At 42.6% G+C, this 22889-nt stretch overlaps 2 protein-coding genes across 2 annotated transcripts; one reads left to right on the top strand and one right to left on the bottom strand.

The window, feature by feature from the left end:
• Nucleotides 1-222: 222 nt before the first annotated feature.
• LOC119914129 (embryonic polyadenylate-binding protein-like) lies at nt 223-2758 on the top strand. The gene is made up of 5 exons (XM_038733186.1): nt 223-325; nt 650-762; nt 1513-1612; nt 1794-1915; nt 2094-2758. The coding sequence occupies exons 1-5, from the start codon at nt 249-251 to the stop codon at nt 2195-2197; spliced, it is 516 nt and encodes a 171-aa protein (XP_038589114.1). The 5' UTR covers nt 223-248; the 3' UTR covers nt 2198-2758.
• Nucleotides 2759-4547: 1789 nt separating this feature from the next.
• Nucleotides 4548-22627, bottom strand: sec16a (SEC16 homolog A, endoplasmic reticulum export factor). Its single transcript, XM_038733184.1, is given in 34 exon segments — nt 4548-5994; nt 6095-6163; nt 7074-7112; nt 7546-7617; nt 7809-7891; nt 8044-8181; nt 8377-8497; nt 8613-8669; nt 8797-8877; nt 8963-9127; nt 9633-9680; nt 9828-10282; nt 10379-10580; nt 10754-10867; nt 10974-11114; nt 11330-11435; nt 11527-11638; nt 11752-11869; nt 12012-12093; nt 12216-12313; nt 12488-12730; nt 12842-12980; nt 13352-13413; nt 13977-14119; nt 14265-14448; nt 16099-16297; nt 16584-16707; nt 16875-16960; nt 17212-17357; nt 17507-17643; nt 17646-17943; nt 17946-18401; nt 18404-20895; nt 22542-22627. Coding segments are annotated over 33 exon segments (7008 nt in total). The 5' UTR covers nt 20822-20895; nt 22542-22627; the 3' UTR covers nt 4548-5922.
• Nucleotides 22628-22889: the final 262 nt, after the last annotated feature.

The following is a 22889-nucleotide window of genomic DNA, read 5'->3' as shown; positions in this document are numbered from 1 at the left end:
GGTGTCTTAATGTAAGTAGTCAAACATGGATGAAGAAGAAGATCTGGAGACACTTGGTGAGAACTGTACAATCTGATTTACCCCAAACACAAAGAGACTGCTGGAAAACTCACAGGTGAGTTGACCTGCAGGGCAGATTGTTACTTTTTTTCTTACATTAAAAATATGACCTATTAAAACCAAAGTTTCCACGCCTGCCTGTGTGTTCCAGGTATGTGCTGGAGCTGCCAGGTACCGTCCTGAGTCAGATGCTGCAGGACGAGGCCACGCTGACCGCAGCCGTGGAGAAAGCCCTCAGAGCCCTACAGCTGGCACAGGAGCCCAGGTACAGCAATGGGAAGGGGGTTGCCAGACCTGATCTCCCTCCATCATCCTGAACAGGCTGGTCTTAAACAGTATGTGGGTCCTCATTTCTGAGGCTGATGCAATCCCAGCAGAGTATTTAGGTGCAGAAGGGCATATTAAATGTAACAGAGATTATTATTCCATTAAACAGTCTGAGGAAAGGTAGTTTTACCCATGAAGGTAACATCAGCTATTTACGGCCAAGTTTAGGTCAGTGTGTTATTTTAGGAACAAGATGTTTATGCTGTATGTCAGATTCTTAAAAATGGCATGTGTATTCTCATGTCACTGCAACTCTTTGCAGCAAGGTAAGATGTAAGGACGAAGATGATGTGTCCATGTCGTCTGACTCTCTGGGGGAGCAGCTGTTTGAGCTGGTGGATGTTTATAACACTGGCCACTCACAGAAAATCACAGGTAGGCAACCACTCCGGTGACTCAACAAACACCTAATAACTTACACACGCTTAATGTTTTTGAGCAGCTAAGGTTACAGTTAGACTGTAACAGCTGTGCTAAGTTCAGAGTGATTTCTATAACAACATACGTTTGTTTTTCTAAAACAAATTTCTCATTTGATTTGGTAAATGGCAAAATAAAAAATTGGTTTTGATTTTCCGCTTTACTGATTAAAACAGAGGATGAATCCTACTGACCTGCTGATCCTCTGACTTTTCCTCTAGCACCACTGTGAGGTTGAGATTTATAGTTTTGAGTGAAATGTCTTCAACTGAAGTGAATTGCCATGACATGTTCCCATCTGGATATTTGTAAGCACTTCACTGATCTCTCTTTTCATCTAGCACCATCACCAGGTTAAAATTTATTTTATTTGTCCGATACTTTGCTTGAGGACCAAATAGCATCAGCCTGAGCTGTACTTTTATGTTTAGCAAATCTTAGCATGCTAACACCTTAAACAAAGATGGTGAACATGGTAAACACTACACCTGCTAAACATCACCACGTTAGCATTGTCTTTGTCAGCATGTTGCCATTCCAAAGTTAGCACTGAGCTCAAAGCATTGCAGTGTGCCTAAGTACAGCCTCACAGAGCTGCTAATGTGGCTGTGGACTCTTAGTCTTGTTATAATTTATATTCTGCAGATTAATGTATGAACAACGAGTGTGTCATACATTAAAATATGATCTGCTGTTTTTTAACAGGAATGCTTCTGGAGCAGCGCAAAGAGGCAGTTATAAACCTTCTTTCAGATCCAAAACAGCTGGAAGAGCAGGTGAACTTTGCCCTGAAGACACTTAAAGAGTATGTGACTTGTTACTGCTTGTTGAATAAACATTTGCATACAAGGGCACACATTCAATACTTAACAGGCCACTTGCTATTTAAATCTACAAAATAAAATATTTTAAGAAGCACCAATATTCATTGATAAATTACAGTTAAACCATTTGTTTGAAATGATGTTCATGATGCTTCCCTTCAGGCAGAACCTGGAGGAGACAGACATCAGTGACTCGTCGGACACTGATGACACGGAGAGGCTGGGAGAGAAGATCTTCTCACTGGTGGAGGAGCTAGATCCACGTCATGCAAATGATATTACAGGTGACCTGATACTCCGTCTGTAGTAGCATTCCCTGTAAATATCCTCAATCTTCCTAGATGTAATATCTTTGTAAGTTTATAATTTTTCTTATTGTATATAGGCTTTGTAAGGTGCAGATAAAGATTAAATGTCTAAACATAAGGCTAATATATACAGTATATATCTCTATTTGTGCAGGTATGCTACTGGAGATGGACCCAACTGCTCTCCAACAGCTGCTCAGTGACCACACAATGCTGGAGGGTGCTGTTCAGAAAGCACAAGCAGCACTGGACACTTAAAAATGAACTCTTTCTACTTGAACAGAAGAGGACAACAACAGTTTACGCACAGAATAACACATTATACATATTTTAACACATACTGACTTTTAATGAACTTGGATAACGTAATGCTGGGAAGAGCTTATACATCACTACAGGAGATCATGGTAATACAAGTTACCTATTACATAACCAGCTATCTTTGATTTATACTGATTGTTGAGTGGACTGTGGACAGTCAAAGTTTGATCTACTGTAAATGAGAGTCAAGTCAGCCTCTTCTTAACTGAAATGAATATTGCCCCTTCCTAATACGGGTGCTCACTTCACTGGTATGTGATTGTACAAAACATCAGAATCATTGTTCCTTTATGAAAAAGTTTACAGCAGGCTGTAAGAGAGGATTTACATGTAAGGCTACAAAAGAAGTGCTTATCTAGGTGTTGTCATGCTATGACAATTTATTTGATTTTCTGTACTGAAATATTGATCATACTGCTCATATTGATGTAACTGTAAGTTGATGTAATGCCTTTGCTAACACAAAATACAGCAGATTATATCTAAACTAAGGAAGCACATTTGGCCTGTCTGCCCATCACTGGTCCAGACTGGAATATGCTCCATATTTGTATAGCACCTTTCTAGTCTTTTTGAACTCTCAAAGTGATTTTTAGACTATTCACCATTGACTCACATTCATACACTAAGCCTAAGTGCTCAAACAGAATCTAACATTCACACACTAGCAGAACAGCCAACAACATTTGGATGGACTGCCATGAAATTTTGTCCAGACGTTCAACATCTACTTGATGGATTCCTTGACAATTATTTATTTATTATTACATGTTAGCTTCATTTAGCTGACGCTTTTATCCAAAGCGACTTACAATTGCTATACATGTCATGGAGGTGTGGGACCTCTGGAGCAATTAGGGGTTAAGTGTCTTGCCCAGGGACACAATGGTGTTCCCATTGGGACACAATGGTGTTCCCATTGGTGGAATCGAACCCACGTCTCCCACACCAAAGGCAAGCGTCTTATCTATGTGCCACCCCTAATAACATTGATGATTTTTATCTAACACTATCATCAGGTTGAAGTTTCAGTTTGTCTGATACTTTGGTTATATTAAATACATAAATACCTATGAAACTATTGACAATCCTATCGGCCTCCGCTGTAAGTTACTTTGTGTTCTAGCTAATTAGCAATTGCATGCTAACACGCTAAACTAAGAGGGTAAGCATGCTAAACATGATAGATGCTTAATGTTAGCATGTTAGCATTAGCATTGTGAGTATGTTAGCGTGCCAATGTTAGCATGTAGCTCTAAGCACTGCTGTGTCTTAAGTACAGTCAGAGGAGTTTTGGTATAGTCTCCCAAAATCATCTCCAGGAACCCTCGACAGCTGCTCGTGAGAAGACAGTTGTACTGTAACATATCAATACACATAAGTATAGGAAAATGAACAGATTTTTGTCATGTCTTTCTAGATTTAATTTTTTCACACCTCAATTTTATTACATTTTCCATTTTTGTTTCTTCCTCAATTTTCTTCCATTCCATTGTTCACTAACTGAAGTCTTTTAAAATCAAGTAAAGTGTCAGAATAGTGGATACATTTTTTCAGAGTAAACAGATGTTTCTAAATGTTAACGAACTAGTGCTAGTTTGTGCCTCTCATTTATTTTAATCACAGGTATAGAATCAGTTTCTCCAAAAGGTAAATTCTCTGCAATCTAATTTTTCTCAAATTGTGCTGTTTTCTATCCAAACGAAGATGGCAGCCAGTGGCTACCTGGATAAGAAACAAGACTTGCAACTTGGGAAACGGATTAAAAGTATTTTTTCTCCTGCCCCAGACAGAACATTTTTTTCATCCCAAACAACCTTTTGGGTTTTTCAAACATTGCTGATTAATCATCTTTTAGATAAATGGATGGTTACCCCTATGAATCGATGCTAATACATCAGCCACAATCTAGGGCTACTATTTAGTGGTTTGAAACGGTTACAAAAATGGTGACCACTTAGATTGCATTTACAGTATATTAAGTAGAAATTAACTGTAAATCCCCTCAGCCATCCAAATGCTCCACGCTACCTGGCCTTATTCATCATGCTTGGATTTCCTCTAGAATACCATGTAAAATTTGCCTTCCTCTGCCTCTCCCACACACAACAGCTTTGATTATGCCTTTAATATTAAATACTGTTATTGATCATTTTGAAGCCATTTTCATTCTCATCTGCAGCTCCACTGGTTTTGTTGCAACTCCCAAACTGTTCTAATATTGAATTTAATGGTAGTCTTTATTTTAAAAAACAAATTTCTGTAATGAATGAGGCCAACAGACATCTTTCAAAGTGCTACAGAGCGCAAAAAATAACTTTATTACCAATTCGTTTCCACCTTTTGTATTTACGGTTTTATGTCAAGAATTTTACATGAGGAATCCTAAAACATTGAGAAAAACAATTGCTTCTCTGAAACAAAAGGGGACCTTTTAAAATCATAACCTGATATCTACAAAATCATTAAATCAAACATTTGGGGTGATAAATGATTGAATTAAAATCATCAGTAACTGAAAATGACAAAGTATTTAGAGTATAATTAGCTCTCATGTCACAATTTACATAAATATTTGTCTGCAGAAGCGGCAAATACAAGAGTCCACGTCATATCTGGTGAATCATAAATCAATTTCTTCAAAGCTAATGAACCTAATAATTAATTGCTTTCCACACACACACCTTTATTACTACAGCTCATAAATACAATCAATCTGATATACAAATATTTGGATAGATTTATTTTTAGTAACATTTAAAATGCAGTTTAATCCCAATTCCTGCTACTCTGAAGACCACCCCTCATTTCAGTGATATTGTCACCTTTCTCAGAGGAAAAAGCGAAGCCTAACTTGGACGAAAGACCCTGACACATCTTTAAAGTTGAGAGTTGCTGATGGGCAGGGAGGGCAAATAAATATTAAACAAGCAGCATCCTAACAATACAGATGTTCTCCACTTTCAGCTACGGGTCTTTTCTTGTGTCTTTCAACATCCATCCTTTACCGGAGGGCGACTGGGTTAAAGCAACACAGCAGACAATGCACTATTGACACGATTCATTCTCACACAAATCTCCAGTTGACAGAGGAACTCTAGAGAGCAGCAAATGCATATATAAGTCCACAATATGATTTTTTTTTTTTTTTTTTTTTGTCACTTTCTTTCTATCCATCATACATACAATCAGTCAGTCAATCAAACATGGACTTTTGGACTTTAGACACAAAGGGAAAACTAAAACAGGACAGTGTTATGTTTGAGGGGAAGCTGGACAGCTTAGAGGAGCAACATATTTATTGTACACTAAATGATGCCTTCATGAACAGACAGTTTTGTGTATGAATGCATCCATGGATAAGCCTTTGTTAAAACCCATTTTACAACTGTCTGTTTGGATGCAGGAAAAAGCCCTTAAAGGAAACACCGAGCCTGTGAAAATTACACCATTGACAAATCTAGAACCAAAGAGAAAGATGACCGAGTGGTTAAGCTGTTGGACAAAAGGTTGACATGACGGAGACTGTGATTACGCTCTTCTTAGGTGTGAGGAAAAATAGAAAGGGTCAGTATGAGAGAGCAGTATGTCCATGTGCTTCCAGGTAGGATATCACTCTATCCAACAAGTCTGTTTGCACCATCTCTCTGCAAAATTGATGTTTACTTTAACACTGGGTACTGGCGCTGACCACCCAAACGACCAGCGCGGTGTCCTCCTGATGGTGCACTTGTCTGGAAAAGGGGGGGGGGGGGTGTGTGTGAAAAGGAAGACAAATGAGAGTGGCATTTTACAACTGCAGATCTATTAAAACTTTCTTTTTAAAACCCTCACCTGTGCAAACTGTGCAGGGTTATAAAAGGTGACACCGCCAGCGGTTGGAGGTCCCGGGGCAGGATGACTCTGCAAAGGACAAGATGAGTTACTACAGTGTGTGCAGTGTTACTGTCCCATTACCTCTATGGGCAGAGACAGAGAGGGGGATGCACACAATGGTTTGGCAACATTTTAAAACAGAACACAAGCAAAAGTAACGACGAAGAGTACTTGGATCCACAGAGTGGCAGCATTACAAACCACTGTTTCACTTTTTATTAATAACTATGCAAGCTTTATTATGGGTTATTGAAGCTGTGAGGTCTCATGACAAAAAGCAAGCGAGTCGTCCTGCAACAGTCTCCAGCATGCCTTACTCTGATCTATGGCTCAGTTACCCAGCAACTTTCAAGAGAAGTAGATGGTTCACTTCTGTAGTATACACAAAACAGAGTCTACAGCCTTGCCTGTGGCTCTATGAGACTGTACTTAGGGTCAGCAGTGATAGATTATGTTCATAATCTCAGTTTATCATGCTAACATTTTCTAATTAGCGATAAACAGAAATTGCAGGTGATGGGAATGTCATTAGTTTTGCAGGTATCTGGTCCAAACCAACGTGTTGGACAAATTGAAATTTTGACCTGGTAGAAAACGCTTGATTAAAAGCGACGTGATCCCCAGACTCACTAGGGTTAATCCTTTTAGCAAGGCTATAAAAAAGTAAGTTTATTGCAGTTACTGCATTAGTTTTAATTTGTTGACCATTCGCTGGTTTTGGTTATTGATCATCAATGATACAGAGTTAAGTTAGTAATGCTGGAGACAGCAGGCAGGGGAGCAGACAGACATCCTTGGTCGAATGGGCGGTGAAGCTTCAGGTGCAAATGGTGAAGCGTGTTACTAGTGATGTGGTGAGCTGGATGGGTGGCAGGCAGGGGTGAGTGTGGACCATTGGAGGCCCAGCTAGAGGTACCTGGTTTAAATGCTGACTCACTTCGCGTGATAAAGAACTCATTGAGCTAGAACGTGAGAGCTAAAGACAGCATGGGGGAAACAAACAGCAGACAACAAAAAGACAAACCCATATTAATAAATTCCCATGCACTGGATTAGATATTTACACTATCCACCAGTTCAGAATGAACTTAAATAAATCAGCGTTAGAAAATGATGATTCTTTAAGAAACAGACATGGAGAGAATTAGATTATAAGAGCAAATGGAACAGATATTTTAGCCTCTGCAAAGGCTGCACATTTAGCATGATTATGGGGAAAGACTTTAAGTTGACATGCATGCATTCTCATGTTCTTTTGTACGCCCTGTTACATTAACTTACATTCATACAAATAAGCAAACTACACACACACACACACACACACACACACACAGGCTGTTAGGGTTTTCAGCATCATGATTCAGTGGTGCCGTGATACAGTAGCTGTTGACCGCAACAATTTGTCTTACCTCTCCGGACTGTGAGCCATCAGGCACAGAAGGACCTTCTGGGGCAGGCGGTAACAACGTTGGCGTGAACATCTAAACAGATTCATGAAAGTGCAACAGAAAAGAATGTGGATGAGTAGCTGTTCGGCTTTGTACTTCATGTTGAATGCCAAAATATATTTTTAATATTATTAAATTATTCCTTAAAGTAAAAGTTTTATATTATTATATTTATTTTATGGTAAACTTACTATGTGAACTGTTTAATAATAACAAAGAGATACCTGTGGAGCAGCGCTGGCGTTTGGTGAATTCTGCTCCAGATTTCCTCCTTCACTGCCCTCTAGAGGTTGTTGATCATCAGGCGCTACACAAGGGGGATACAGAAAAAGATCTCATTACTTCAATCCTTAATTGTACTGCAGCTTCTCCTTCCAAAATAAACAAGAAAGTCCACAACCATTAGGGGTGCCTTGTTTATTTTACAATCATCATGTAACAGTTTGTTTTAACACATACCTGAACTAGGCACAAATAGGCTGGGGGGCATGGCCATTGGTGCCAAAGGAGCAAAGATATCTGCAGGAGCAGGGGCTGATCCACCTGGTTTAGCAGTTCTGCTTGGGTTCAGAACATCCACATATCTGCTCCTTGTGCCTGAGAAGAAAGAAACACATCTGAGTGGTAAGAAACGTGTGTGAATGCTGACTGACTGCTTTTGTTGAGACAATTATTATGTATGGTGTCTCCTTTATTTTCCCACAACTTGTAACTCAACTGTCAAAAGTATCACGCAGTGTCAAGCATAGTGTTTGTGAAGCCACAAGCCACAGCATCTAACACTCATCTTACCTGCCTTCCTGGAGAACATGTTGACAGGAGGACCGCCACTCGGTGGTGCGGCAGGCCCTCCAGGGCCAGGCATCTGAGGCATCATGGGGAAGCCAGAGGGAGGTGGTGGAGGGGGCTTACTCTGACAGATTATAAGAAAACCATAAGATCAGACCTTGTTGAGCTATAAAGATTTTAGTTTCTCAGTTTAGACCAGTCAATTATGTCTTGTAGACCAATTTTACAACATTACAGACCTCCTCTTCAGGCTCATTCAAGTCGACCCATCTCTGCTTTTTTTCATCCCACACAATCTGACAAAAAAAAACATAGTGCTCTATCAGTACTGGTCATATGTAAATAAATATGTATGCAAAAATGTGAAACTGAATACAGAGGAACACTATAATAAGACATGCACATATAACTGCTATAACTTACAGATTTGTTTTTGTCATCTGGCAAGTGAGCCTCATTCTTCCCCTTCCTATAGAGCCAGTTTAGCCAGCCACCACCACCAGTCTGTGTAAAAGATATTGTACTAATCACTAGTGAACGCTTTAGGCGCACCGATAGAACATCTGAATGATTCTGTGTGAATATGAACCTTTTTCGGGGAGTCTTTTTTGACTTTCTTGGCCTCTTCTTTGCGGGGCTGTTCAGGAATTGAAGGCGGCGGTGGAGAGGCCTGCTTGGCAGACGAGTTGCTCCGCTCTCTTCCGCCAGAGTAAGTGGAAGATTCAGAGGTGGTGCGAGAGCGACGTCCTGAAGTCTGCAGACCAGAAAATACCGCTGAGATTAATATATATACATTTCTATTGAGCCTCAAGAGCAAGACCTTGTTTTTGGGGTGCCTTGACATGGAAAGGCTTCCTGTATTCCATTTTCTCTAATTGTGTATGGAAGCTATTTCATACCATATGCCATTATTGCATTAATTTGTGATACTGATGTTGAATTCCTAACTTGCCTGCATATGCTGCTACCAAATCAAGCTGTAGGTTTTGTCAATGTATACAAAAATACTGCATACATTTTCCAGTATTTTTCTTTTTTACTGTCCATCTTGAGTCCGACAACATTCAGTAAATTTTCTGGAAACTAAAGCAAAGTTAAGATGCCATGTACGATTAGCTGTGCAGCGCTATATACTGCGCACATGAGCAAAAACAACCTGCTCCATAACGGTTCTGAAAACAGGCTCTGGACAGATTAAACAGAACAACCCTCAGATATAAAGTCTTTTAGCAGTTTATATCTGACACACACATACACACCATATGCATTGAAGATTGTGAAGCAGTCCTCGATCTCCTCCCAGGACCCTGCAACGCCAGAAAAGACAATGTTGGTTTTCTATAAAATCTACGCAACACAAAACCAAGTGCACTTCTATGGAGAGAGAATTGATGTGATGGTGCTGAAAGACGGAAGGACCTTTTATGTAGATATTCTGACAGCCAGATACTGACCATGTGAGCCATGTGGTCATAGAAGTCCATTTTCGGTGTGAAAGAGCTTCTGGGTGGTGAGGATGATATTGGTTGACCAGTGTGCATCTCCGGTGGGGCCTGGGACATGTGCTGTCCGGTTGGCATATGCCCGGGAGAAGGGGGCATGTGATGAGGCATCTGGGGTGGTGGGTGGTTCATCCGTGTAGGTGAATTCGGCACCTGAGGGGCCATGTGTGGTGACATTTGACCCAGTTGAAGAGATGGGGGACATGGCTGCTGATGGGTTCCTGGATACATTTCTGACTGCTCAGGTTGAGGCTGGAAGGGAGGAGGGGCAAAACCAGGATCCTGTGGAGGGTAGCCTGAGATCTGGCCTGGTGGTCCACTTGGGGTTACGGGGTAGAACTGGGGCACATCATTTGAAGGTAAAGGCTGAGGAGGGGACATCCCATCTTGGAGGATGGAGGTGGGAGCTGAGAGAAAGTAGGAGAGATGAGATCTGATGCATTTTAAATCTGGCTCATAATAAAAAGGAGACCACATGAGCACTATTTGAAAAATGTACAAACCTGGGGGCATCAGCTGTACTCCCTGCGGTTGAGGACCGGGCAGTAGTGAGTTCATTAGCGGGTTGTCAGGGGTGGGGCCATCCAACTCCACAGGCATGTTGTAAGGTTCTGGTGGACTGTGCTGGTCCAAGTCAGAGCTGTGGCTGCTGCAGTCAAACTGTGTAGGTGTTGGTCTGCCTTCACTGTATGTAATCACCCCTGTCTAAATAAGTCCAGCATCGAACATTTGTTACATAGAAACTACCAGGAACCACCAACTAGTTACAATTAAGTCCAAAGAGTACAATGCCTGAATGCCTATACACACACAACTAAATACTTTATTTAGAATATCCTTTGTAGTTATATGTGCAAATTTCTTTTTTCCCTCCTCACCCTGATCTGTCCATCCAGCTGTCTGAGGTGGATCAGCCAATCAGGCTCATTGAACAACTCCTGCTCTGGCTTCTCCTTCAGTTGTGGATCAAAGAATCGCAGCTTCTCTGACATCTGTCAACAAAAAAACCCATTCAATTACATTGATTAGAATTCAGAAACTAGTCCATATCTATACATAGGCACAGAGGGAAAGAGAAGACAGAGAGTGAGGGCATACCTGTATGATTTGGCTAATGAAAACAGGGGAGTAGTAGGAAGGCTGCGTGAGGACAGTCCTAGAAATAACTTCACAGTAGTGGAAGGCCTGAGCACTCAGGCCGGCTTCAGCCAAGCGGCATGCATAGATCAACTTGAACACCTAATAAGAGACAATAGAAAGGAGAGAACAGTGTTATTCCTATGTAGTTTAATCTCAAGATGTTCTATGTGCAATGCAAACCTCTTTAAACCTCTTTAGTTGTCAGCACAGACCAGTCAGTGCAATAAATTAAGTTTTTAGGACACCTCTATAAGAGACAAACTGTGTGTTTATTGGATCATTCATTTGTCAGTAAAGACCAAAAAAAGTCCTACCTGGAAATTGGGTAGGGAGCACGGCTGGGAACCCAGAGACTGAGCATACTCATAGGCTTCAGTCCTTTGGATTGCTTCGTTGGTTGCAAATTGGTAAAAGGGCAAACTGAAGTGAAGAGACAAAGATAAGGTTATATGTGTGGCATATTACATGCAAACTGTATTGTGGTATGCGTGTGCCTGCCTCTGTCTCTAACCTGTGGTTGGAGCCAATAAGAACCATCTTGGTGCTCTTCTTTGTGAAAACTCCCAGACCAACTTGGGCCATCAAGTAGCAGAAGTGTGCAGCATCAATCAGCCCCTTTGAAGCTGCCACACAAAATCAGTGCAGACAGAATGTGACGTAACGTGTTTGTTTTTGGTGAAACATGAAAACCTTTTTTTTTAGGTCAGTGCAGGAGAGATTTTTGATCCAATCCTACCGAGAGTGTCGCCCATGGTGGTGATTGTGCGAGTGTCCAGGTCCAGGGCCTGGGTGAGGTTAGACAGCACCATGGCCAGGTGAGGGCGCCAGTCACCCCATTTCTCCTCTCCGCAGCACTGTATGAATACAAATAAATATCTATACTAAAGTGGCATGCAGTACTGCACACTTGACAAGCACTACGTGTGCACCTTCTTCAGAATAATTGTGCAAAAATACCAAGTGGATTAAAAGGAAGAAGGGAGATGCAATACTTACAGTGGCCGATGCAGGCATCCTCCCTGACATCAGCTGGTATACTGTCTGGAGAGGGTCATTGATAGGCAAACTGTTGGCAAACCTAAACAACAAAGACAGACACATTAAATATTACAGTTTAAAATCTGTAAAAACAAACCGATCACGTGATAAAGTTGCAACCAAGTTTACGAGTCACAACCTTTTATGTCACCAGTACTTTACCTTGTCATGACACGTGCATGCGTCCTGTTGTCCATCTTACTGGCCAACAGCAAGGCGTGGCCCCACAGACCTCCCTTCATAGCTGCTTCTAGGGCATCCTATTCCAGAGAAGAGAAGAAGATACTTTTATTGTCACATACAAATACATGTTGCGAAATTCATTCTCTGCATTTAACCCATCCCTGAAGGGAAAGTGGAACTCATTTCAGATTTCATACGATATTAATTAAATGACAGTATATGTAATACAGTTAAAGAGAGTATTTTTTTACCTTCTTGCGGCCAAACAGCAGCAGCTCCCTGAAGCGTTCCGTTTCCTTGCCAATGTTCTCTGGGACAGTCATGAAGGTGTCCGATAAGAGGGATAGCGGTCCAGCTCCCGGCTCCTCCTCAGCTCGTGCCAGCGGTTCATTGTTAAAATCAATCAAGTTGGCTTCGTTAGGACTTTTGCCTGGTAGCCAGACAGAGCGGTGCTCCTTCAGCAAGAGGTCAGCGATGTCCGTGCCAACCACAGTCTTATTAGCAAAGAGTATCACAGTGAAAAAGTTGTTTCAGGCAAATATACAAATGTCACATTCCTTCTTTCTATGTCTGACAGATTTGCAGTTACGTCTGCACAGTCTTACCCCGTTCTGTCTACAGAGCAGCATAATGAAGTCCCAGAGCAGGCGAGCAGAGTCCCTGTCCAAGAGGTTGTTGTCACGAGAACACTCCAGGGCTTTGTTCTGGGAGAACTTTATCACATCCACCTTATGGGTCTCCTCCCTGAAGGACAGGACACAAGATGTGAGAGAGGTAAGCAGTGACTAATGAAACTAATCCTACCTGTTAGACATACTGATATCAAACCAGCAGAATGGTGATTTGCTTTCCACTTGTTACTCGTTTGCTAGTACTTAAATTCTCGACACATTTTAAGATCTACATTTTCAGTAGGAACCAACTGGCTTTGGACTGAGTGACACAGATGAGGAAAGTCAGAAAGTATTGAGAGACAGAATAATACATGTTGGTTTTGGTCTTTCCATGGAATTTGTTGACAATAACAAAAATACACAATTTTTCCAGCCTTGCCCTTTAAAATGTTAGTGATTCAAAGACATTTGTGGTGGATAAAAAGGGCAGAATACACTTACTTAACAAGAGGTCCAGGGAAGGCTCGTAGTTCTGCCTGATCTTGGGTATCCTGCAGCATGGTCTGCAAATACAGACGTGTTTCAAAATATTACTTTATACAGCCTAACACTGTAACTGCAAAAATGTGCTGCAGAAACACATGCAAAATACTAATCTTATTTATAATAATATTTATATGTGTGGTTTAAGATAATTTACCGTTATAAATAAGTGTCAATGTTCAGCCTTCTAAAGGAGAAGATGTGTCTGTATTTTTAATTTCCTTGAAAAAAGAGGAACTAGTGCTCTCAATGGCAGATCATCCCATTTACAACCACAGTATGTCAAACACTGCGAGCTGGACTGCTCCACCGATATTAATAATGATGATGATATTACAATCATTAAACACCCCTGAATCAGAAACACCTTTAACGGGCTTTTATTTTAAGGGAACCATATTCTGTTTTATTTTCCCACTGTGCAGACACTGAAACACTGATGATACTTTATAACTTACAGTATGGCATCAAAATAGTGTTTGTTTAAATTCTTTCTTGCTGTCGCTAGCTCTTCATAAACTAAACACAATGGATTAAAACATTCTACATTAAGGTGCTGAAATAAAATCTGTTAAAAATGTACCTCCATGTTGTAAATATCAACTAGAGCAGGCTGCCCAGCTGAGGGGAGATTGGGCAGAACTTGGACCAGATGACCACCAGGTCCAAAGCGGGCACAACGGTGGGGTATGGTAAACTTCTCTGGGGTTGCAGGACGAGGAGGAGCTGGAGGACAAAGCAGGATGGACAGAAGAAGAACCAGTGTTTAATGTCCCATATCTAGTGGTTTAAATAGTATCTGAAATCCTTTACTATCCAATTACTAATCACTTAATGCCAATTTTCTTGAAACTAGGGATTGTATACTTACGTTGCTCAGGGGCAATCCAGGTGCTGTCTGCCGTGTACTCAGAGGGATAGAGGTACTGGCCGTAGTTCTGGGAAGCATCAGTCTGGTTCGGGTACTGTCCATAGGAGTAGTCCACAGCCAAAGTGGATGATGTGGTGTCATAGACTGCTGACACCAAGTCAGGCTGGCTTCTGTATACCTGACTCTGCAGGGTCAGAAGACAAACAGAGATAATTTTTCAAACAGGAAGACCAATGAAACATACATGCAAACACTCAGTTGTACAAGTCAGTTGCACACAATTAAAGACCAACCAACAACCAATTAATACTTTTGCTTTCAGAACGAGCTGCTAGGAAGATATCTATATTTTAAGCCTATGCTGCTGAGATATAAATTGGGATGCTGCTGAGAACTTAATGCAAGTCACAATAGTATAAGTGTGGAGTAGATGGTGCAGCTGTGATAAGCATTTAGAGAGTGGAAGGAGGTTAGTCTGAATGTCAACACATTTCACTCAAGGTGTCATCAGTCTTACAACATAAAAACATGTTATGTAGCAATTATCAGCCATTCCAAAATATACGCTATGTTTCTACATAGTATAGTGACCATACTAAAATCTAAGAAACTGTTTGAATGAAGCAGCTGAGGACCAAGAGAGACTGCTGAGACTGCTTGAAAGCATAGCTAATAGTAAAGAGCAGATGCTACAGGGGATGTCATGGAAAAGCAAGCACTAGCTGTGTGTTGGCTGCACCCTTAAAAAGTGATAGTAAAACATAACAGAAAAAGATCCCTTAAAGCAATGGTTCCACTTATTGACTTTCTTGCCAAGAGAGAGATGAAAAGATTGATACCACTCTGATGTTTATAAATATGAATATTTGTAGCCGTTTCCAGTCTTGTAAGTGAATCTAACCAGCTGCTGGCTGTAGCTTCATATTTAGCAGTTCCATGTTCTCACTCTCCAATTAACAACCTTAAAATAAACCAGGGGAAGAGTTTGTGAATGCAGGAAATTATACTCAACTTTTCTTTCCAGCTTCAGCTGTTTAAAAATTGCAGCTCACAAATGGATCCACAAAATCTCAAATTTGTTCCATCTTGAAACATGTTGCCCAAACTATTACCATACAATTAATTTCAAAGAGCATTTCATCACAAGTATCAAATATCCACAATCTGAACAAAGCCCATATCAAAGCCATAATCTTTAGAACATTGAAATTTAGCCATTGTAATGTTTCATAGCAGTGTCTATAATGTCAACTTTATCTTTTTCAGAGAAATCCACTGCCCGCCCATGTGGAATATAAGGTCACTGGGACAGCTTCAACAACAGCACTCTGTGCAGAAAAGATTCTTAGCAAGCAAGTTGAACAGTAATGTAAAGTATGATATAATGAAAGTAAAAGCAGTTAAATAAAGAAGCCCTCTAATGTCAACAGGAAATCCTTTGCTGCATCAATATTAGAAAACCTGGAGAAATATTTATGAACGCGGTATAACTCCAAGATCATAGTTAAAACGGATTTAGGAGCTGAGACAGAATAACACAGCATCACCTGTCCTGATTGGCTGTCAAGTTAATACGATGGATGGGTTTTGCCTTTAGAAAGGAGGCTGGGGGTGGGGATTAGTTTTTAATGTAGAGCTAAACAGAGCCAGGAGAGGAAAGGTGGAAGTGTGGTGTTTGCAAGGATGGTGCTCCTTTGTCTGACAGCAGTTTATAGCACGGCATCTAAAATATGTCCACAAGTGGTTTAACCTTTGAGCCCCTGTACTGTGGTTACGCCAAACAACTGCAACAGGTAAAAACACCATTGCATGCAAGAATAATCTGCACATTTACCTGTTGTGACCCTGAGCTGAAGCTGCTTCGTCTACTGTGGCGGCTGTGAGAACTGTGCACGCTGTGTGCCGACTGCTCGCTGTGGACGCTGCGTCTGTCAAACTCATCGGCGTACACTTCTCCACGCCGACGGTAATCATCGTCAAAACTGGCATCATAACCAGGATAGTACCGCCACTGATCATCATAGCCCTCTTTCCTGTGAGTAGAGGGTATAGTGTTTGTAAAGCCAACAGCACAACAACAACTACGTGTTAACTACCTGTTGTAGAATGTAGCCCATGTAAATTCATAAATGTAACAAACACAGCAGAAGTAATCATTTTTAGCAAGGCTAAACAAGGTTATCATCTGACAGATTACACCTACACTAGGTACTGCTAGTTTACACACAGATTAACCCTTTCTTACATAGCTCCATCATTTACCAAATATGCACCAATGTAATAGCAAACTTGAGTGTGCAAATGGTTTTCTCTGCATACCTGGCAGGATACATCTGTTGATTATAGTAGTTTTCTCTGCCTCTGTAGTTCTCATCATAATTAGTCCAGTAGGACTGATCATAGTAACCTCTGTATCGCGGGTCATAGTGTCCATAGTTGTATCCTTCCAACAGAAAATGTTCAGAGGAAGAGAGGGAGATTTATATCAAATACCATTTCTATGAAAACAACAAAAAAATAATTTACACCATATGTAGAGAATGAGAAGGAGAAAATGCATTCAGATTCATACTAGTAAGTAATCACAGCTTTCAACCCTGTGGCTCATACCTCCATAATCATAGTGCTTGGCGTAATCTGCATAATATTCACTATAGGCACTTCGGTTTGCTCTCTGGTAATCGTCATAGCCTTGCCTGTGGCAGAAAGCAAGCAAAAGGTGAGATTCACAACTTAAGTACAAAAACAGTCTAGACATACTTGAGAACATAATTTACATGGAACAAAACCAAACTCACAGTGAGAGATTCCTTACCTAGTTCTCAATATTATCATTAATAAATAAGACACTTAAAAATGCATGAACAAATTTACGACAAGTGCTGACCTGACATAAAGTACATCCTACATAAACAATGGTGTACGCCTGAGAAACACTTTGACCAACCTGGATAAGGGTCTGTCAGAGTACTGACTGTTCCTGGAGCTGGGTCGGTCTGGCTGAGGCTCTCTGTACTGGTAGTTTGGATCACGATAAGCTGGGGTCTGCCCTGCGCCATACCAAGGATCTGCTCTACTCCTGTATTGACCATCCTGAGAAATAAAAGCATTTTCTGTTCACATTTTTATATTTCATGGGAGCAGTTGCTCATGCATGATATTCTTATGCATGTTTATCTTATAAAAAAGTGGCAGATGAATACATTCACAAGCTAGCATACAAAAAAGAACTTTCCACTTACTTGATAATATTGGTGTGCTCTAGGATCCCCAGGTGGAGGTGGGTACTGGCCAGGAGGATAAGGCGCTCTGCCATCAGGGTATTCACCATAATTACCATAATAGCCACCATATATCTGCCCTGGCACTGGAGCAGGGGTCCATAACCTTGCTGGCTGCCTGCAGAGGAGGGTGGTCGAGGTGGCTGGGATGCTCCTGGAGGTACTGGTCCTCGCGGCCCTGGAGGGTATACTGCAGGAGGAGGAGGAGCAGCACTCTCTGCGGCAGTCACCTGTGCTGGAGCTGGATACCGGCCACTGAAGGGTTGTGCTACACTCACCAGAACAGGAGGAGCATCATTTTGTCCCTGCAGTGCAGCCTGAGAATCTGATGTCTTAGGAGGTTCAGCTGGTGGCGGCTGGGTGATTGCAGCTGCTTGGGAAGGTGCTGGTGGTAACTGTGGGGTAGATGAAGAGCAGGGGTCTGGACAGAGGCATTCCCTTTCCCCCTTACCCCCTGCTGAGCATCTTTGGTGACCTGTAGGTAAAATCCATTACTAGACTGTGGAGACTCGTTTAGAGAGGAAGGATGGCCAGATGCTTGGCTTTGAGCTTGTGATTGGTGCATAGAAAAATCAAGCAGTTCATAATTTGATGGCTGATTATGGTTAGAGACAGGAGCAGTCACAAGAGAAGCTGGTGGATTAACTTGGAGAGCAGAGTGGCCGTCTCCACCCAATGATTGGCCTCTTAAAAGAGGAGGGCGGACTGGGTGAGGCAGCGGCGAAGCAGTTATGTCTGATGTTGCCGCTTCTGTGTTGTCTTGGGTCAGATTGAGCGGGCCCTGGTTAGAGGCTGAGGAACTGAAGCTTACTGGTCCAGGGACAAACAGTGGATTCTGATTAGAGGTTACTGAAGGTGGTTGGGAGTACTAGCACCCTGCCCCTGTGAGAGTGATCTCACAGGTGGGGTAGTTTCCCTAAGGCTACTTTGACTGGCTGCTTGTGCAGGCGTACTGGGGGGAATCACACTGTAATTGGACACTGGTGGGGCAATCAAAACAGGCTGGTGGAGCGAGTCGGACACAAGGAGAGACGCATAGCCCAGGTTGCCTTGTGAGTCAGGTGGCTCTGCCTCACTCACCTTTGGTGGGTTCTCTAGGTTTTCTGAGTGTTGCTGTGAAGTTGGCTGGATTCTCTGCAGGTCCAGTGGGCCATCCTCTGGAGGTTGGATGACATCAGCACTCGGCTCTCGTAAAGGGGCAAGAACTGTCGGGGCAGCTGGGGCTAGGAGGATGTTAGCGCCCAAGCTAGTAGGATCACTCTGAGCCCACAGAGTAGTGGCAGGGCTCTCACAGGGGCGACTGGCCCCAAAAGCACGGGATGAAGGTCGAGAGTGAGAATGAAGCACCGGGTGTGTCAGGTGAGGTACACCACCTCCAGCCCCAGCAGCTAGGTGATGGCCTGGGCCGTATATATTTTCCATATTATCTGGTGGTTGCTCCAGGTTGCCAGGTATAGAATCGGGACCTCCTTCCACTACCACTTTAGCCCTATCAACTTCAGGAGGACGCACTCCAACTCCATGTGATCGCACAGGTTCAAAAGAGCTGTTAGCACTGGCCTGAAAGATACCTGTTGGTTTGGGTGGGCTAGGTGTGGGGGGCCACATCTGCTCCAAGGAGCTCTGTTGCGCGCCCATATCTCCAGCTGGAGACGTGTCAATCTGCTCAAAGTAGCCTCCAGTGGCTGCAGACAGGTTTGCTTCATCAGTGAGACGTGGACTTTCCTGCTGAATAAAGGTACCTACTACTCCCTGATGCCGACGAGTGCCAGTTCCACTTCCATGGCTCATATTGCTATAGTTGGACGACACACTGGCAGGCCTCATTGGTCTTGGAATAGAATCTGGAGTCTCCAGGTTAGGCCCGGTTTCAAACTGGTCTCCTCCATGAGCTGCAGGAGCTCCAGGACTGCCATGGGTTTCACTGGGTAATACTTCCAGGTTTGGTACACACTCCAAATTCTCCACATGGTCGTAATGGGAACCAGGTGGTTTCTGGGATGTGTGATTGCCATCATTCATGTATGGTAGGTGTGAATGATCTTGTAGAGAAGGTCCTTGGTAATCCAAAGGAACATCTGCATGGCTACTGTGGGCTTGTGGGTTGCTGTGGTGCTGAAAAGATCCAGGAATGCCATTCACAGCTTTATTTCTCTCTCCAGCAAGTGTTTCTTCATTTTCCACATCATTGTCTTTGAAGAACATTGAGAGTGTACCAGACTCCTGAGAGAATGGAACTGGAGCAGGGGCAGAACTAGGGTTAGGCCCAGTGTTGGACGCATGTTGAGATCCAGCAGAGTCAGGCCGGGCCTGAGGATGGCCCAGGCCAGTCCCCATTTGGTGGTAGCCTGAGTCCTGTGGAGGTTGGTAGAACCATGAGTCCTGGGGGGCAGAGCTTTGGCTGAAGTAGCTCTGAGTTTGGAAGTGGGAATTTTGCTGCTGAGGGGTATTTGGGTCAGGCCATTGAGAACTAGGGGTATTTACAGGGTTCTGTGGAGGAACAGGAGCCTGGATCTGGGGATGTCCCTGTTGTGTTGGAGGGGTGTGGGTGTTGTGACGGGGTGATGGGGTATGGGAAGGGTACATCTGTGTGTGCGGAGGTAAATTAAAAGGCTGTGGTGGAGGGTCACTAGTAGGCTGGAAATAGTTCTGAACAGAGGGAGGTCGACTTCCATGATCAGGGGCCCACTGAGAAGAGGAGGTGGTGGGAGGCACTGGCTGTAAGGGCACAGGCTGAGGAGGATGCGGTCCTTGAAATTCTGGGTTAAAAGGTGTCTGACTTAGTGGTGGGGCCAAGGCCACAGGTGGTGGTTCTGTGGCCATGGATGGTGTCTGTTCTCTTGAATTAAAATAGCCCTGTTCACTATTTGAGGACGCATATCCCGCAGGACTAGGTGCTGGGAAAACACCAGGATTTGCAGTACTGTTAGGGTTGAACAGGGTCACCCCTGGCAGAGAGGATGGCAGAGGACCAGGGACATCATTCAGTGTCTGTGGCTGTGGAGGCAGCCCTGAGCCAGCTTGAGAGTACATGGTGTTAGGTGGGGCTTGCATTGGTGGAGGGTTGCTGTTGGGTATTGTTGGGAGACCACCTGCAGCCATAGGGAGAGGAGCTCTAACAAATGCAAAAGGGTCTGTCATGGGTTGAGTGGCGGGTGGCATTGTGGCAGTAGCCGCTGCAGTATGCTTGTGAGGCCTGGCCCTGCGGAACATATTGGGCCCAGAAGGAGGGGGGCCAGATGCTCCTGGAGGTCCAGTCCGAGGAGGAGGCTGCATGGCTGCAGAGCTAACAAGTCCGAGGACCAGGTCACTCTAGTGGATGTAACTGAAGAGTCTGAAGTCAGGCGAAGCTGGGTAAAGAAAGGGAAAGAGGGAGTGGTTAACAAAAAGCTACACATGCCTTGTTGATGAACTGTACCACACCTTTATTTGTGTAATAAGTCTAAGATCCTTTTTAAATGAACATTACAACGTGGCAATTTCTACATGAGCTCTAACATCTTATTACAAATACATACATAAGTTACTATATCGAGTAAAACACAAATGAGGGATTGTAATGAATGCCACCAGTGATTACATCACATGATCTGAGTCAAATGGTTTTAAAGCTTGGTGCTTATTTGACTCAAACAATTAAGAAACATGAAAATATAAATCGTCGCAGAAATTTTCATACTACAAGAAAACAACTGACTTTAATGTCACATATGAAAATGCTTTTTGGGGGAATAAAACGGTAAATTAAGTTATTAAGTTAATATCTAGCAGCAAGGTCCTCTTTCAACAGCAGAAGAAAATGAAAAAAAAATTCTTGAGTAGCTTAACTATTTGCTTAAAGCACCTGCTTTTGGCTCACAGAGAGCTTTTGCCAGAAGGTAACTTTTAATCTGGTGGCTTCTAGAAACTATTAACAAGATAGCAGAGCCATTGCAATTATATGTATTTACTGAGATTTAGTAAGGATGTAAGCTGTTAAGATAAAGGGAACGCTGTTGTTATGAATGAACTTTTCTAATCTCGCTGAACAAGAATCAAGAACGTCCTGCTGCTAACTTGTGCAGCTTTACTGCTTTTGATGGAAAGGCTAGTTATTTGGATATTTGAGACTTTTTAATAAAAGATGCCAGAAATACAAAACACAGGATAATCGTAGGACTGATGACTATGCCCTGATGAGATTCTTTTAATCAATCAGATAGCTATATACACAATGCTTCTGTTAGGGGGAAGTTCAAGGAGATTAGCACTGACCGACATTGCGCATTTGAAATGTCAGAAACATCAATAACAGAAAGAGCTAGTAGGCATGTAGTCCTGGCCAGATGCGCTCTACCAACGGGATCCCGGATCTTTCAGGCTAACTTTAGCGGCGACGACAGTCAACATGAAACAAAACTTAACGTTACAAAGTTAGCCTATTGAGAAATTCCCTCTCGACAACTGATCATTACCCCACACCTGCTTAACTCTAACCAGTAGCTTTTTCTCCTTAATCTGACATGACAGGAAGTTAACGTTACAGATTAAGCTGCCTCCGAGGAAAGGTCCAGAGTGCTGGGCTCAACAGCTAACGTTAACGGTACGCTACATTGCTCTAACGTTACATGTCCTAAACGCCATACCCAGCAAAAGCACTGATACCGAAAGTCGCCTGGTTTGCCCGAAGCCAGGACTTCTAAAAACTAAATCTAAAACGAATGATTTATCATTTTAGTTACATTTTAAACATTGACAGGGCACACGCCGAGCAGTTAAGGGTCGCTGGTCACTCGTCGAGCATAATTTAACAGGTTCACTGCCTGGTCAGCTAGCGTTAGCATTGGAGCTTAGTTAGCATTTCTCGCTAACTAGCCTATGCTAACTAAAGGGGTAACAGTTTCATGCATGTTAAAGACACCAGATTGAAACGTCGAGAGTAAAACATTGTTAACTGGGGTATATATTTACTCTTACCCGATGTCGGAAATGTGTGCAAATATAAATAAATTCTTACAAATGTGCAGGACAGTGAGTCTGACACACCGCCACCATCTTCAATGAACACATCCTACTAGGCTACGTGTACAACCAGCGTCACGGGCCAAACAGCCATTGCGTCGTCACAGGGCGGGGCTTGTTAAAGGTCATTTCAGTGTATTTATCTGAATCAATTTATGGGTATTCAAGAATTCATTGGCCTGCCTTTTTATGTTATTTTCATTCCAGTTCCTCTGTTAGCATTCCACAGAAACCAAATGGTTGTGTACCAGTATGTCAGAATCTGAATTCTAATAAACACTTGAGTAAAGGGGGATTGCAAGTTATACTGACAGCAGGCGTTGACGCTCAGGTGTGGCCCCCA

The sequence above is a fragment of the Micropterus salmoides genome, unplaced genomic scaffold, assembly GCF_014851395.1.
Source record: "Micropterus salmoides isolate LMB-PRFRI ecotype aquatic unplaced genomic scaffold, ASM1485139v1 Ms_hic_scaffold_20, whole genome shotgun sequence".
In the NCBI taxonomy this organism is placed as follows: domain Eukaryota; kingdom Metazoa; phylum Chordata; class Actinopteri; order Centrarchiformes; family Centrarchidae; genus Micropterus; species Micropterus salmoides.
Note: the sequence above shows the minus strand (reverse complement) of the source record. Positions and strands in the feature narration are given on the sequence as shown.